Source organism: Trachemys scripta, chromosome 1 (genome assembly GCF_013100865.1).
Source record: "Trachemys scripta elegans isolate TJP31775 chromosome 1, CAS_Tse_1.0, whole genome shotgun sequence".
NCBI lineage: Eukaryota > Metazoa > Chordata > Testudines > Emydidae > Trachemys > Trachemys scripta.
Genome location: NC_048298.1, coordinates 84,434,402 through 84,448,898, shown reverse-complemented (window position 1 = coordinate 84,448,898; position 14,497 = coordinate 84,434,402). Strand labels below are relative to the sequence as shown.

Below are 14,497 nucleotides of genomic sequence, written 5' to 3'. Positions count from 1 at the left end.
TTTGGTGAGCAATTTTGTCGGTCAACTCTGTTTCAAAGGTGATTAAGCCTTAAGGACTGCTCTTGTGCACTCATAATGAAGCCCTCTGTCTCTTTTGAAGTGTCCTTCTAAAGCCATAAGTAAATCTTCGATCACTGATGTGTTCCATCTCTTTACACCACAGTCCGATGTCCGTGCATTGATTTCTGCATAAATCTTTCAAGTCTTTCTTTGGTGGTTTGCTTTCTCCTTTCCTTTATGGGAGCCATTGCTTGTTATTGTGACCAGATGATGTTTCACTCTGGCTGACTCCTCATATTTTCATGTGTTATTCATCATTGGCAATTATTATTAATTATTATTTATTTGAATTACCAAAGCACCTAGGAGCCCTAGTCATGGCCAAGGACCATGTTGTGAAATGGAAAGATTCAAGCTCTGAGCAAGTGTGTTGGATACAATTTTACAATCTGCTTTCTCTAAGGAGATCAGTCTACAATGTCCACAATCTGGACCAGTTTTTTCATGATTCATTTCCAATTAAATAATCAGAAATTAAATAAGTCTCTCTTAGAAATCTACCTGGATGTTAGAAAATACTTCCAACATAGAAAGGAAAAATTAGTAAATCAAAATGATTTTAAAAATCCTTGGGAATCCATACCACAAGGTGCTTCCCCAACCTCCATACTTTCATCATACACGAAATATTCTGAACAGCAACAGGTTTTTCTAGACTTTTCCCTTTGCAGCAGTGATAAAAGAAAGGTAAATATTTTGAAGCAAATCATCAGGGTCAATAGCTTAGAGGTCTCAAATCAGAGGTATACAATTGTTCAAGATGTTTTTATAAACTGATTGCTTTCCTGTGGACAGCAAGTTCCCCCTTTCAATTTAATAACTAGGAAACTACAGTTGAAGCCTTTGCTACTTTTAATCTTTTTTCTAAAAGTTCTCCATTCCCCATTGCACATCTTCAATAGTACAGTATGGGGAATGGGGAATTTTTTTTGAAAGAAGATTAAAAGAATACTGTATTATAGTAAATACTATAGTACATCTCTATTTAGCACTCCAGCTTTAAGAAGAGCTTGAGATTCTAGGCAGATTAATTTTGAGAGAATAATGGTTCTGGGTAATTTGGCATGCTTCTTGTGAATTGCAGATGGTTCTGGCTGGTTTAAATGTTTTGTGTAGTTTGGATACTGTATGGGCCCTGTGATGCTGGCAGATCAGGTGACAGCTCATGACAAGGACCCTACACCACAAATGCATGGCTGGAAACCAACTGGTTCACCTGTATGTTAGTATTGTTAAAATAGTTATTAGATTTAGAGAGATTTGTTTAGTGTTTAGACTTTATGAAATGCTTGTGAGTTGCTGAATGCATTAATCTCACTTACAATACCCGTATACCATGTAATAAGGTAATATTTAAGTGTTTTGCTCTGTAACTATAGACATGTTTATTATGAAACTTAGACACCCCCACTGTCAGGAGAGAAGTATTACCAAGTGTGAAATATCAGTTTATCACAAAAGGTGTCATCTCTTGTAAAAAAAAAAAAAAAAAAAAAGAAGGCCTATAGACACTAGCCAAGCCATTATGGAACATCAGTGGACAAAAATTTTGTTGATTGCTTCATCTACACCCATGAAGAGGGTATGTGCACAAACTCTCATCCCATCATGGCTTGAACTCTAGGGAAATGAAATCTAAATCCCTGTCAAGAAGAAATTCTTACCACTGTACTGCTTGGAATTTGGATAGGGCAATATTTCTAAGCATAAGCAAGGGTTCCCCAAGCCGTTTAGCTTGGGTTAGCCCTAAAGGACATATAGAGCTTGAACATTACAGCAGTTTCTATTATTTTTTGGAACCAAAGACTAACTCATTTGTGTGTGTGTGTATGTTTACCTGCTTTAACCTTGTAAATAACTCTCACTTCTTTTTCCTAGTTATTAAATCTTTAGATTATTTATTATAGAGATTGGCTACAAGCATTGTTTTTGGTGAGAAATCTAAGGTACAATTGACCTGAGGTAAGTGACTGGTCCCTTGGGACTGGGAGTAACCTGAATACTGTTGTCATTTTTGTTTTAAGGGACCATCTATCACAAAGATAGGCTTGCCTGGGTGGCAAAATAGACTGGAGTGCCCAAGGGGGCTGTCTGTGACTCCATATTAAGGCTATTATAGTGCTTGAGATCACACTTGATACTTGGTTGGTGAAATCTAACTATAGAACACACAACCAATGTGGGGTTTGTGTCCTTCTTCTTAACAGTCTGCCCTGAGGTTGGCACTTATGAGTCGTGAGCCACTCCAGACAGCATGACTGACCAATTTTGCAAGGTGTGGTTATAGCATTTCCAGGTTCATTATAGGTAGTTATCTCTGGATTGTGTCTGACTGGCAAAGGGCAATTTCAGAGAGATTCTGAGTATATTGTGGACAAGAGCATATTGGAAATAATTAGGCTTAAGACAGAATAAGCTGAAATCTTTCCTATTAAAAATATTGTGACTCTATTTTGAGCTGGAGTTCATAAGTGCAGAATTCTGATTGGAAACATTAGAAATGGCTTGTAAGTCTTTAATATCTTTTGTACAGTAATTTTTTGTCTTACTTTTCACTCTAAAGGAGACTAGCAGCACAAGATCAGCAGGATGGAAAATAAAGACAGAGGAGCTTTACACTAAAGTCTTTGTACTAACAAAAGAAATAAAAATTGAAAAATGCTGTTCAACAATCAGACTTGGCAATCTAGCAAATAGTGATGTCTCGCCTATCAAAAGTTAGACAGAATGAAAGAAAATGCCCAGGAAACTTATGTTAGCGAACAAAACTGTGGTTGCTAAAAGCAGTGACAGCCACTCTAATGCTACTTCTCTTGCACAGCCTACTTAAAATAAAAGTAGCAACCAAAGGCCAATCAGGCCAACCAACCTAGCAAGAATGTTTCACTATGCTATATCCAGGGCCCGATTTCCAATTAGGCACACTAGGCACAGGCCTAGGGGCATCGGTGTTGTAGGGGTGCCTAAAAGTGGGTTAAAAGTTAAAAAGTTAATACATACGCAGTTAGAAGTGGTTAGTGTAAGCTTATTTTAAAAATTATAAACAATCTAATGATACAGGAGAACCTCAGAGTTATGGACACCTCAGGAATGGAGGTTGTCTGTAACTCTGAAATGTCTGTAACTTCGAATAAGACCTTACGGACTTCATCCACTGGGGGAGGGCTCCAGGCGGGGGTGGGGTCAGGGCTTCTGACCCTCGGGAGCACCAGGGCTCGGGCTTCAGCCCCACAGCTCTGTTCCTGGATTTTTCCCCGGGGCGTGGGAAGCACCAGGGTTCAGGGCTCCCCACGGCTCCACTCCAGGTTTCAACAGGGGTGGGGCTTGCTGGGGCTCTGGGCTTTAGCTACAGTGGGAGTGCTGGGGCTGAAACCAGCGCTTCCCTCATAGCTGAAGCCCTGAGCCCCAGCGCCCCCCCCATAGGGCTGAAGCTGGTGCTCCTGAGGGTCAGAAATCTGGATTCTTCTAACTATTGTAAGAAAACTTTTAAAAGGTATGGATTGCGAGGATATCATTAGTGTGTTCGCAGAGCAGAAGTCAAGGAAGAAACATGATAATACTTAGTCCTGCCATGAGTGCAGGGGCCTGGACTAGATGACCTCTCAAGGTCCCTTCCAGTCCTATGATTCTATAATTTTATGTGAAGTAAAGTAGCACCTACCTGCTACCTATGTGATTATTTTAATTACATGTGTTTTTTGTTATTGCATTGAATAAATATTTAATTTTTCTAAATATTTCTTTTCATTTCATTTTTACAGAAAACACATAGGTCAGCTGTAAGCATGAGCGGGCTGGGGGGAACGCAGAAGATGCTGTGCCTAGGGGCGCATAAGGTGTAAATCCGGCCCTGACTATATCCCAATTATTTGCTATCCACACCTGACTGCAGGTAGCAAGAAAATCCTCAGATGTGTAGTCCACCTTTGTGAATTGGACTGCACTGCAAGCAGGTGGCCACACCAGGAATTGTAGGCCTGGAGAATGAACTACTCTCAGGCCTGGTCTACACTGGGGGGAGGATCGATCTAAGATACACAACTTCAGCTACGAGAATAGCGTAGCTGAAGTCGACGTATCTTAGATCAACTTAGAATCACTTACTTCCCGTCCTTGTGGTGCGGGGATTGACAGCTGCCGGTCCCCCGTCAACTCCGCTTCCGCCCCTCGCCGTGGTGGAGTTCCGGAGTCGACAGCAGAGCGATCAGGGATCAATTTATCATGTCTACACTAGACACGATAAATCGATCCCCGATAGATCAATCACTACCTGCCGATCCGGCGGGTAGTGTAGACAAATCCCTCACTCTGAAATGAAATGTGGTCTCTCCAAAGGAGAATAAAGACACAGTGGTCAGGTGCATGGAACATGCATTGCCAATGGTGGCTGCATCTGCTCTATGGATAAATAAAGGACCACAATCTCCAGGGCTGTCAATCTGGTCCCTTTCTGCGTGAGCACTTAAATTCCTATTTATAACAAAGTTAACACTTAGATCTTATGCTCATGTTCATTCTTCTTTAAACCATTGGAACTGATGAACTAGGCATAAGCTAGTGATGACTAACTACTGAATGCAGGTTAGATGCATTCATTATTTACAAATATTGTTACTAATGCCCCTTACAAAACCAGCATTCTTTTCTGTAGGAAGTGGGGATCTTCTACAGCAGTTTTAAATATGTTTCAATAAGTTTTCTGGATAACCTGCACACACTATTCAATGACACTTTGGATTGCCCAGTATAAGCACATAACCTAATAAAAGAGTCTTACAGTGTGACACATTACCTAGGGAACATGGGGAAAGGCAGCCTCAAAATAAATGATGCTCTGTCAATATGTCTAGTCCCAAAATCTAATTTATTTTAAGAAAAAAAAAGTTTTGCTACATCTAATATTAGTAGAAAGCTTTTGTGACTTTTAACATACTTATTTGACAAAATAGGAGTAGTGGAGGAAAGTGGTTAAGCATTTCCCAGAAATGTTTGCAACACAAACACTACAGCTTTGTGTTATTTAGTTATTCATATTCATAACTGAAGAGCATCTTCAATCCAGGCACTTGTACAAAAAATTAAGATACTGTACATACAATCAATCAAAAGACAGACATGCCTCCACATTCTAACCCTTCCCAAAGAAGTCAGCCTGCAAATTAACCACCACCTTCATCAAGTCACTGCATTCTTCTACCCTCTCCTCCCCAAACACATACAAAAAGAAATTCTGTTTACAGTGTGTCTTGATAATCAACATATTGGGGCTGCGATGGACAAAGAGGATAGGAAGCAAGTTCTATAGTCAAGGATCCTCATGGAAAATGCTCCCTCAGTTTAGAAATCACACAGAGTTCAGTACAAATCTATAGCATAGAAAGGGTAAGCAAGAAGATATCGATTTTAATCAAACAATTAACCCTCTTGCTGCAATTATGCTGCGCTCAGGTCTCCCCAAGAATTAATGATGCAGTTACGCGAATGGAAGATCAGATGCATGATACCTAGAATTTCTGACCAAACTGAAGAGGAACACAGGTTTTTTAATACATACTTGTATATCTTGTAGTATTTGAAGATTTGAGGAGCTGTTTTTCTCAAGACAACTACTTTAAAATAAAACCTTGAATAAGGGCGATAAGGGAGGTAATAAAGCAGCAGGGACACTGGACCACGAATCTTGATTCTTGGCCACAATAGTTTTCATTACTGTTGAAATTCAATTATCCACTCAACTCTCTCATAAGTTTCCAATTTATTCACATTATCATTCAATTCTCCAGTTTAACCATTCCTTCAAGTATTACATTATTTTGATTCATCTCAGTCAGCTCTTGTACAATATAATCGATTTTAGATCCAAGTAGTAACTTACTTTCTTGTATTGCATTAAGAATTTCTGAAAAGTCCACATCTGTCCTCTGGACGTCTGGCTTTATCGAAATTCGCGTTTCCAGCTGGTTACTTTGCAAGTCCTCTGTTCCTTCTGAAGAAATCGAAGAGATTGATGGAGTTTGTGACAGAGCAGCAGAAAATCCAGCAAGCGGCTTTGAGGAGAGGCAACTGTCACAATAACTAAAGCTAGCTTATCTTTTATTTTTTCCACCCAAGCCAATTTTCCTATAGACCAGGCAGGTATTGTTAGATAACCCAGAATCTATTGGTTATTCCTCTACTGAGTTAAGACAACACAGAGCATCAACAAAATCTTCTCATGTCAACTACCCACTGATACCACTGCTGAATTCCTTGTTCATGCAGACACCTGTCACCATCCTGTGCAGTGGGTTCCCTCACCACAGCAACCACAAGACCAACTCCACTATGTTAAAACAGAGGGGAGAGGCATATGGACATCTCCATGCCACTACAGTAGCTAAGCTAAAATAAAACAAGCAAGTAAAAAAAAAAAACACCAAGCCAAATAAAGTCTCAAGACAGCAAACAGCCTATGACAGACATCAGGAAAGAAAGAGCAAGGACAGCACATCACTCAGATAACACCACAAGACCGCCTACTTGTCAAGGTGATGCAGTCCAGCCCCTGCAGTGCTGCAATACTGCCGTGCAGTCTGAAGAGATTTGCATGATTCACACCTTGATGTTTTGTGGCTGCCATGGCTGCCGTGAATTCTAGTGCATTTCACACTTCTGCAACACTTTATAGACTGGCACAGGCAAGCAGTCAATTTTTCAAATCTAGCTGCACATGTAAACAGACAACTTATCCATTTTGCAAGCCAAAATGCCCTTTTGCATGTGCAAAGTAGACACTTGAAAAATTGACCCACCCATGTACAGTAACACAGCTGTGTTCCAAGAGGGAGGCAAAATTATTTTGGAGGTTTTGATGATGCACTGTGCATATAGGCTTTGGTCTGCAGACTATTTTAGCTCAGGTAAAAACTTGAGACATGGCTATTGGACATATAACATGTTTTCAAGGAGGAGCAACAATGAGTTACAGCACTTGTAATAAGTAAGAGTGACTCCTTGAGTAAGTACAACACATATACCATGGAATTACAATGATCAGCAAAATATCATTTATCATAGGATTTAGGAATACATAGTTTGCCACATTGCATCAGACCATTAAGTCCAATACCCTGCTTTCATCAGTGCCAATTAGTCATGCTTCTGATTATGATGATTTCCTTCCCCTCATACTTTGTCATGCATCAAGTCAGTTGTACACTGGTTCTGAAAATGGTGGAGAAATTCCTTCTTGACCTGTGCAGCAGTCTTTTTTCCCCCATGAAGCATGAGATTCGATTACCCCATTATTATTTTAGTTTGCATAGCACTAAATATGATTCCTGATGACCAAGTTCTCCAGCCTGATTTTAAAGAGTGCCATACTCTGTTATCTCATTCTTTGGAAATATGAGAATCAAAGTGAATTAACTTGGTCTTTTATTCAATAGGAAAAAGATTATACTTTTAAACAGCCTCCATATATGCTCCAGTTTATTTCTTTGTTCCAGAGAGAAGACTCCACTACTAACATCAGAGGCAGTTTCCCTTGTAGATTCTGTAAGGTAATCTGTCATTGTGGTAGCAGGAGACAACATTTACTGACAAGAACAAAGAGTTTCTAAAGTGAGACAGCTGATATTTCAAATAATAGCAACCTCGGGAAATCTGCAGGTGGCCTACGGGGCGAGGGACTAAGCTCTGCCCCAGAACGGAGAGGGGATGACCTACAGGCCAGGGAAAGGTATTGCAGTCCCTGAGAGAGATTTGTAGACAACTGGGATGGGGAGTATAGAAATAAGGATTGACTTAAGTGGTTTGTTTGTCACTGATTTATTTCAGTTGATGTAACAGGTAAAAAACCTCAAGTTTGACAAATTTTAAAAATATATTCCTTGTTAATATCCTCAAAACCAGTAGCCTAGCCTCACCCCTTAGCTAGAATTAACCGACAAATCTAAAATACTCCATCTTCCTCAGACACCTACCCTCCTCACATCACAATTGTCACTCCCAAAAGATCAAGAAAATAGATGAGCTCTGCAGCACACCCAACAAGGGCAGAAAGAAATAAGTTTCAAGGCTTAGGGACCCTTACAGAGAACACCCAGTCAGCAGCCTCCTATCCCTTCAAAACCAAGAGAGTTCTAGCTGGAGTACTTCTGCTGATCACAACTATGGCAGCATAACATGGGGAGAGAGAGGCACTCTGTTGAACAGGCCACCCCCCAAGCCATTTAAGGGCGCTGTAGGTCTAAACCACCTTAATCTTGCTCAAAAACCAATACACAACTGATGCTGCGCCTGAGCACTGGTGTCATACTTCCCAGTGAGACAATCCTTCTAACAAATGACCCACTGCATTCTGCACTAGCTTTGGTTTCTTAATGGATGCAGACAGTTCATTCCACATTAACAACATATGATTTAAATGAAGCACCACAATTTCCTCCCAGCAGTAGGGACACAAATCAGCCTCCCAGTGGGGACAGCTCGGCTGGACCACGCACCCATCAGCCACAATAAATCCTCTAATCAGGACTATGCAAATTCTTTAGTAAAGGCAAAGAAATTCTTCCATGATGTTTGCTCTGGTTATCTTCCCTCTGTGTCAGTTGTTGCAGGTCATCTATAAACCAAGGTGATCTTTGAGGATGAAGCCAGCAAAGAGATTGCCTAAGATCAAAGGCTGAGAGCAAAGGCTCATACAATAATAGTCTGGTACATCCAAGGGCCAATATTTTCCCTCAGTTCTGTTAAAGTGCAAGGGCAGACCATCAAAACAGCTCCCGTGCCTCTCCAGAAAAGGTGTTCCCCAATCAGAACACGCAAAAGCAATGGCCAGTTCCTAACGTGAGCAAAATCTCCAGTTGCCCAGCCTTAATTCCAACATAAGCACTACATTCAAGACTGAACTAGTGACCATTTGGCATAATCTCATGGTCAGGATGAAAATCATTAATAGACACACAAGACTCATCATTCAAGTTTGTTAAGGTCACTAAGAATTATCAGCTTCAGTACCAGTATCACCACCCTGGTGTTCAACTTCCTGAGCTCAGGAAGGGACTTTCAGCAAATCAGGGAAATCAATATACACAAAGTATCCCCATTTTAATTCTATGTCAGGATCTGCCTTCTAGATGGAATCCTGAGCAAAATTCTGGCCCCACTAAAGTCAACAGGAATTTTGCCATTTCTTTCAATGGGACCAGGATATCATGCCCTGTATTTGATCCCTTTTTGGTATGGGAGTCTCCCTGAAGTTCAATCAGTATGCAAACAGCCCAGCCACCTCACCTCCTCACTCATCTTCCTTCAGTTCACAGTGGCCTAATACCTGGCTAGACTGGCTACATGAAAACCGGAACAACAGTATCATCCAACTGGGTTTCTGTAATACACACCAAATTGGAGGCCTCATCCTTTGTCAATCATCCACGATTTAATATACTGTTAACCACAATCTTGCATTCACCAGCATGAACTGAAGAATAAGATTGTATTCATTTCACATTTGCAACATAAGCCAACACTCTAGCCTTCCAAGAGCTAACTACAGGAGAAATCAATGGAAAGCCTTCCTTCTGCCACATTCTTCATGCTGCAGAAAAAAGAAAAAGAAAAAAAAGCTGCATCTTGGCAGTGTCTCTCTCCTAGCCCCTTTCATGGGAGAGGTCACTGACTCTAATTTTTTGAGAGGAGGAATGGCTGAGTTACTGGCCAAATTAAATGTGTGTTTATTCTTCTCTTCCCAGGAGCATAAAGAAACTGAAAGTGGGCACTGGAGGCTTATGTTGTTTGGGAGTTAATAATTAAATTGGTCTGACAGAACTCCACACACCACATCTCCCACCTGGTTTGGGGGTTCTAAGGTAAACAGATATGTATGGAGGGACACAATGTTCTTTTCTGGCGCAAAGAGGCAGATCTCTTTAGTTGGCCATGTGTACTGCTCCCAGTCTGCTACAACGGCAGACTCTCTGGGCAGCTGTTGAGTATCTTTTCCCTGCCTCCAGATATCCTTAGAGAGAAGCGGCTCCCAGGCTGGCAGATATCATTGGCAGGCAATTGATGCTGGTCTCCAATACCCCAAACTAGCTGCAGATTTTCCCAGGTCATTCCCTATTTGAAGCATCACCAGCCTAACTTTAGCATCTCTACCTTGTTTCAGCAGTTAACTGCTACCTCATTACTGCCACAGTGGCTGATCCTCCTACAGGAAACTATAAGGGATACTTCCTGGGTTGTTAGTAGGGAAATGGTCTTCTCTCTGCAACAATAAAATAAATACAAAAAAGTAGAAGTGGAGCAAATATGAAATGAAATTTTAAGGTTTTAAAAGATAAAACTAAGATTTGGTTTTAGTTCAATTTGACACTAGTTCGATTTAAGTGAGGTAACTGAGCACAAACTTGACATTTACACTTAAAATGCAGCCATAGCATTTCTCACCATTGTGACTGACTATGTCTCAAAAAGTACTACAGTATTTCCATTTATTTGTTCTGAATATATTTGTCTACCCTGAATTAATAATCAGATTAAAAACATTTTTCAGTTTAATATGTACGTTTGGCTCTAAATTAAAATTTTATTTTACAACCATCTTGCTCAATCTTTAAAGTATTCATAAAATAAACTGAAAATATATTAGATCAATATGTTAAAACAAAGTGTCATTTAGGCCCAACTCCAGCAAAAGCACCTAAACAGGTGCCTACTGGTAAGCATGAGTACTCTCTTAAATTAAGCATCTGCTTAAGTGCTTTGCTGGATCGGGGCCATATTGTATAGATCAGCTAAGCTATTATCACAAGTAACATTTAAGAGATGTGCCACACAATTCAAAAGCCCACTTTAATGCACAGTATCAGTTTTGGGCCAAATTTTCAAAAGTTTGTGCATTTTTGCATGTACACAAACTCTGATGTTCACACCTCTAGACAGGGCCGACTCCAGGCACCAGCTTAACAAGCAGGTGCTTGGGGCGGCCAAGGGAGAGGGGCGGCACCTGCGGCAATTCGGAGGAGGCAGGTTAACTGCTACCTCATTACTGCTACAGTGGCTGATCCTCTTACAGGAAACTATAAGGGATACTTCCTGGGTTGTTAGTCGGGAAATGGTCTTCTCTCTGCAACAATAAAATAAATACAAAAAAGTAGAAGTGGAGCAAATATGAAATGAAATTTCATATTTCATATTTCACCGTGATCGGAGGCGGCAATTCTGGGAGTGAAGAACCTGCAGCTGAACTGCCGCCGCCAATCGCGGCTTTTTTTTTTTCCCCAATTGCCACCGCCGGTCACGATTGCGGCTTTTTTTTTCTGTTTTGCTTGAGGTGGCAGAAATGCTGGAGCTGGCCCTGCCTCTAGATTTGTGTGTGGATGTCGGCATATTATGGTTTGCAGGTGAGCATCTGAGCTCAGGTATGCAGAAAAACGTGTGCACACTTTTCACAAACTGGCCTATTCCTATTATATACAGCTGGGTAGATCGCTTTAATACTGTAAAGGTGCTGTGTAAAATCCAGATATTCTAGCAAGAGTGGTACAGATAGGAAATCAATAACTTTATTTACCTACATTTTGCCATTCTATTTTTTTGAAAGGAATTAATCCTAAACAGACGCCCCCAATGTCTGAATTGGTGGATTGTCTTTAATGATTCACACCTTAAGAACTTGGATGGAGAACATATTGGCCCACCTATCCTGTCAAAACCAGAAGCAATAGATTATAATGACTTTGATTTTGTTTGCATGATAATGCCAGACAGTGTAACGTTTTGATGAGCTAGCAGTAGTGACTGTGAATGACAGCTAATCAGGTGTCCTTACAAAGAGGCTTTAGTGTGCTGGGGGAGAAGCAGAGTGTGAGAGAATGCTGCTGCAGGCACAGGTTGTTTAAAACACAGCTGCTTCTGCAGCTGCTTTGAAAGGGGAGATATACACAGATGTTTGTTAAAATTGTAGTGTAACATAGTCTAACGTGCTCCATCATGTAAAAGCCATTGACAACATAGCTAGTACTGTATCACTCAAGTAAGTAAAAAGGGAGTAAAGAATGAACCATTGAAAGTAGAGTTACAGGAAAAAGCATATAGAAGTACATTATATGTGTGGACGGTAACCCTTATAAATACAATAATTTGCATTTTGTTGGACTGTAGTTAATAAAGTCCAAAATTTAAGCACATGGGAAGCATTTGGTTTCATACAGACCAGCTCTAAATTGGTCATAAGATTTCAGTTCCTCTTGGTCATCCTGCCCAGATCATGGCCTCCTGCAGGAAAACTCAGACGAAGAGACAAACGGGAGAAAAATTCTGCAGTTCCCCTTGTGGAGTTTCTTTAGGATTAATTTGTCCAGGGCAGTGATACTCAGACTGAGGCTTGCGAGCTGCAAATGGCTTTTTAATGTGTCTTCTGTGGCTCTTTGCAGCATATGATATTAAAACACTGTTTGATTTAATTATTACCCAGTCTAAATTATTAACCAACCAGGGTGCTTTTACTATGTTATTAACCAATAAAGTTATAAACTTTATATATGGCTCCTGAACCACTAGGGTCTGAGTATCACTGGTCCAGGGGGAAGGGTTTGTAACCCACTCCCCCCCCCCCCCGCCCCACACACGGCAAAAGTCAGGAACCAAGAGGCGTAACTGGAGGCACAAGACTGTCCATCCTCTGTGAAATTCCAATGTTTTGACATTTGAGTTGAAATTCTGAAACTTTTCATGGAATAAATATTTTAGAAAAAAATTGATTTGGAAACATCAAAATGTTTCATTTTGGTCAGTTTGACATTAATCCGCATTCAGCTGAGCTGCCTCATGGGAGCAGTAGTTCTGGCTCCCCATACTCCCATTCTCCCCTCTATGTGCTGGGCTCCCCAGATGAACTACAGCTCTCATGATGCAGTGCAGATCTCCCCTCTGGCTTGGCTGCTGCATGAGAGCTCAGGTGAATGGAGAGTTACATCACAGCGATCTGAAACTAAACGTTTCAATTCAAATCAACTCAAAACAAAAATGTTTTTGTTTCTAATTCCATGATGAAAAAAATAGGCAAAAATCAATATTTTTGATGGGATATTCCTAATCAGCACTAGCACAAGGTCACCTGAATGGAGTACCTGTGGGGCCCCTTACCATTCTCCAGAGTTTTTTGACAGCTTCTTGCAGCAGCAACTCCTGGAACCCCCTTTAAACTGAGACAGAGCTCCTAGCATAGATGTCATTCAGGCTCTCAGGCTGCATTTATTCCTTACTGGACATCCTGCAGCTAAGTGGTGGGGAAACAACGATGTTGCTCCAAGCTCCTGTTCCTCTTCATACCGACCCTTGTCCATACAGGCCCACAAAGTGCCCTATGCAGATCTAGGGATAGCGCATGTGTGTTGGGGGGTGGGAGAGGGAAGGGGATGGAGAGAGATTTTTGCTGAAAAGGGAGCTGATTGCCCACCACAGCTTGCTATACATGGTAGCTGGGTATTAGTTTCTCTTGGGAGCTAAAGGTAAGGAGCCAAGAAGATTCCTATGCTGTGCACTTGCTCCAGAGAGGAACCAGACACCTATTTCCTGCAATAACAGCTAATTGTATTCTGTTCATTTTTCTACAGAGTTACCTGTTTTTATGCATTTCAGGCCTTTCAGCATTTTATTATTTTGGGGTGGGGTTTGTTTGCTTGCATGATTAAGACAAAGACAAAGTGCCAGGCCAAATTCTGCTCAGTTCAATCTCCACTGACTTCTGTGGAGTAGTACTGGAACAACAGAGTACAGAATTTGGCCCACCTTGTTTCTGAAGTTTTTGGATATCACTTCAAGCAACTGTAGTGACAAGCTGGATTTCCCCAACTGTGCAATGGTGCTAATAGTTATGTCCTTTTCCATAATTTGAAAGCTTTTTCCCCTATGTAGCAAGGAATCTATCTTTCTATATCTATAGAAAACACTTCCCACACTTTTATATTGTTTATAAATATATAATGATACAGATTGGAACAAAAGCCTTTACAGATCTTAGATTTAAGCCACAGGATTCTATCATTACGACATTAAAGCATGATATATTTCCATTAAGATAGAAACTGGATGAATACTGTAAATTAAGGTGATGTTTCTAGACCTTTAGAAAGCATTTGACCTGGTAGACTGCCACCTGTTATTATTACTACAGCTTAGGGACTTGATGATCGTAAGTGCTTTAGCAATTATCCTACAGACTATGAGAGACAAGTTGGGTGAGGTAATATCTCTTATTGGACCCAACTTCTGTTGGTGAGAGACAAACTTTCCCCAAAAGCTTATCCCTTCCCCCAACAGAAGTTGGTCCTGTAAGAGATATTATCTCTTTCACCTCTCTCATAGCCTGGGACCAACACAGCTACAATAACACTGTATAAGACAGGCTATGATGGTTCAGAGTAGAAAATCAAGTCCTTTGTTTATATGG

General features: G+C 40.7%; 1 protein-coding gene across 7 annotated transcripts in view; it reads right to left on the bottom strand.

The window, feature by feature from the left end:
- ANO4 (anoctamin 4) overlaps positions 1-14,497 on the bottom strand; it is a 274,760-nt gene that overhangs the window by 167,230 nt on the left and 93,033 nt on the right. For 6 of the 7 annotated variants that reach the window (XR_004646146.1, XM_034773716.1, XM_034773710.1 and 3 more), the window contains exon 3: positions 5,936-6,046. The exons of the other annotated variant lie outside the window; for it this stretch is intronic. Coding sequence is in view for 5 of the 6 variants with exons in the window: in XM_034773716.1 (XP_034629607.1) it covers positions 5,936-6,046 (111 nt within the window). In the remaining variant the exon portion in view is untranslated. The remainder of the gene's footprint in view (positions 1-5,935; positions 6,047-14,497) is intronic. 7 annotated transcript variants of the gene reach the window in all.